Raw genomic sequence first — 1,074 nt, 5'->3', positions numbered from 1 at the left:
GTGTGTGTGTGTGTGTGTGTGTGCCCACATTTATTTACGTATATAGCTTGCCGCTCAATGATGAACCACTTATAGCCATTCATTTGACGTTGCGTTAGGTATTAACTACGGGTTGGTATCGGAGAACGAAACACGTAAAGAAAGTGATTATGTATCGGCCAACCGCGGTGTAGCCAGTAAATTTCATTGGTCGGCCAGAAACCGGCTCTTTCTCTATTGGTAAGAAATCTTGAAATAAAACTGAACAATAACATACAATAAACCTAGTATAATGATTTTATTATAGAGAAGTGAAACTGTGTACAGTTGTGGAAATCAGTTGCCCAGTGGATGTTTCCATAAAACTGAAGATCAGTGAAAAAGATCATACCTCTGCTGAACTATTGAGAAATCTGCAGGTACTCTATCCGGATTACAACTTCAGGTTTATAACTGTAATCATTGGGGCCCTGGGATATGTAACACACTGCCTAAATACCAATCTTGAGAAATTAGGCTTCTCAAAACCAGAAAGAAGAAAGTTATTCGAGGACTACAGATCCTGGAAACATATGTTTGGAATGCAAACTGATTTCCACGCTAATTCGATGACTACAGATCCAAGCCATCATTGGAACTGTAAAAATCTGTAAAACTTTCCAGAAGTTTATCACTTAAGTATATATAAACATGTCTAGATATGTAACTATATGCATGAGAATATATACATAAAGCAAAACGTACAAATCTGCACATATACATACATACACACACACACATTTACTCTGTTTTTTTTTTTAGTCTTTGTCTTGTTCTTATTTTATTTTTCACAGACGTCAATGAATGCGACCACATGAACGGAGAATGCAACCATCGCTGTAACAACACAATTGGTGGACATATGTGTTACTGTTACCATGGTTACAGTCTACAAAACAACACCCAGTGTATCGGTAAGTGATCAGTCGGTTCAGTGGACTTTTGTGTGACAGTGTTTCGCTTTGCGAGCGAGCGCGTCTGTATGTGTACCTGTGCGTCTTTGTGTGTGTGTGTGTGTGTGTGTGTGTGTGTGTGTGTGTGTGTGTGTGTGTGTGT

At 38.7% G+C, this 1,074-nt stretch overlaps 1 protein-coding gene across 1 annotated transcript in view; it reads left to right on the top strand.

The window, feature by feature from the left end:
* The window catches only part of LOC106867479 (signal peptide, CUB and EGF-like domain-containing protein 1), a 22,966-nt gene that overhangs the window by 730 nt on the left and 21,162 nt on the right, over nt 1–1,074 (top strand). Inside the window, exon 2 of the mRNA XM_014912363.2 lies at nt 813–932. Within this exon, the coding sequence (XP_014767849.2) occupies nt 833–932 (100 nt within the window). The 5' untranslated portion in view covers nt 813–832. The remainder of the gene's footprint in view (nt 1–812; nt 933–1,074) is intronic.

Source organism: Octopus bimaculoides, chromosome 29 (genome assembly GCF_001194135.2).
Source record: "Octopus bimaculoides isolate UCB-OBI-ISO-001 chromosome 29, ASM119413v2, whole genome shotgun sequence".
In the NCBI taxonomy this organism is placed as follows: domain Eukaryota; kingdom Metazoa; phylum Mollusca; class Cephalopoda; order Octopoda; family Octopodidae; genus Octopus; species Octopus bimaculoides.
This window is presented reverse-complemented; position numbering and strand designations above follow the sequence as displayed.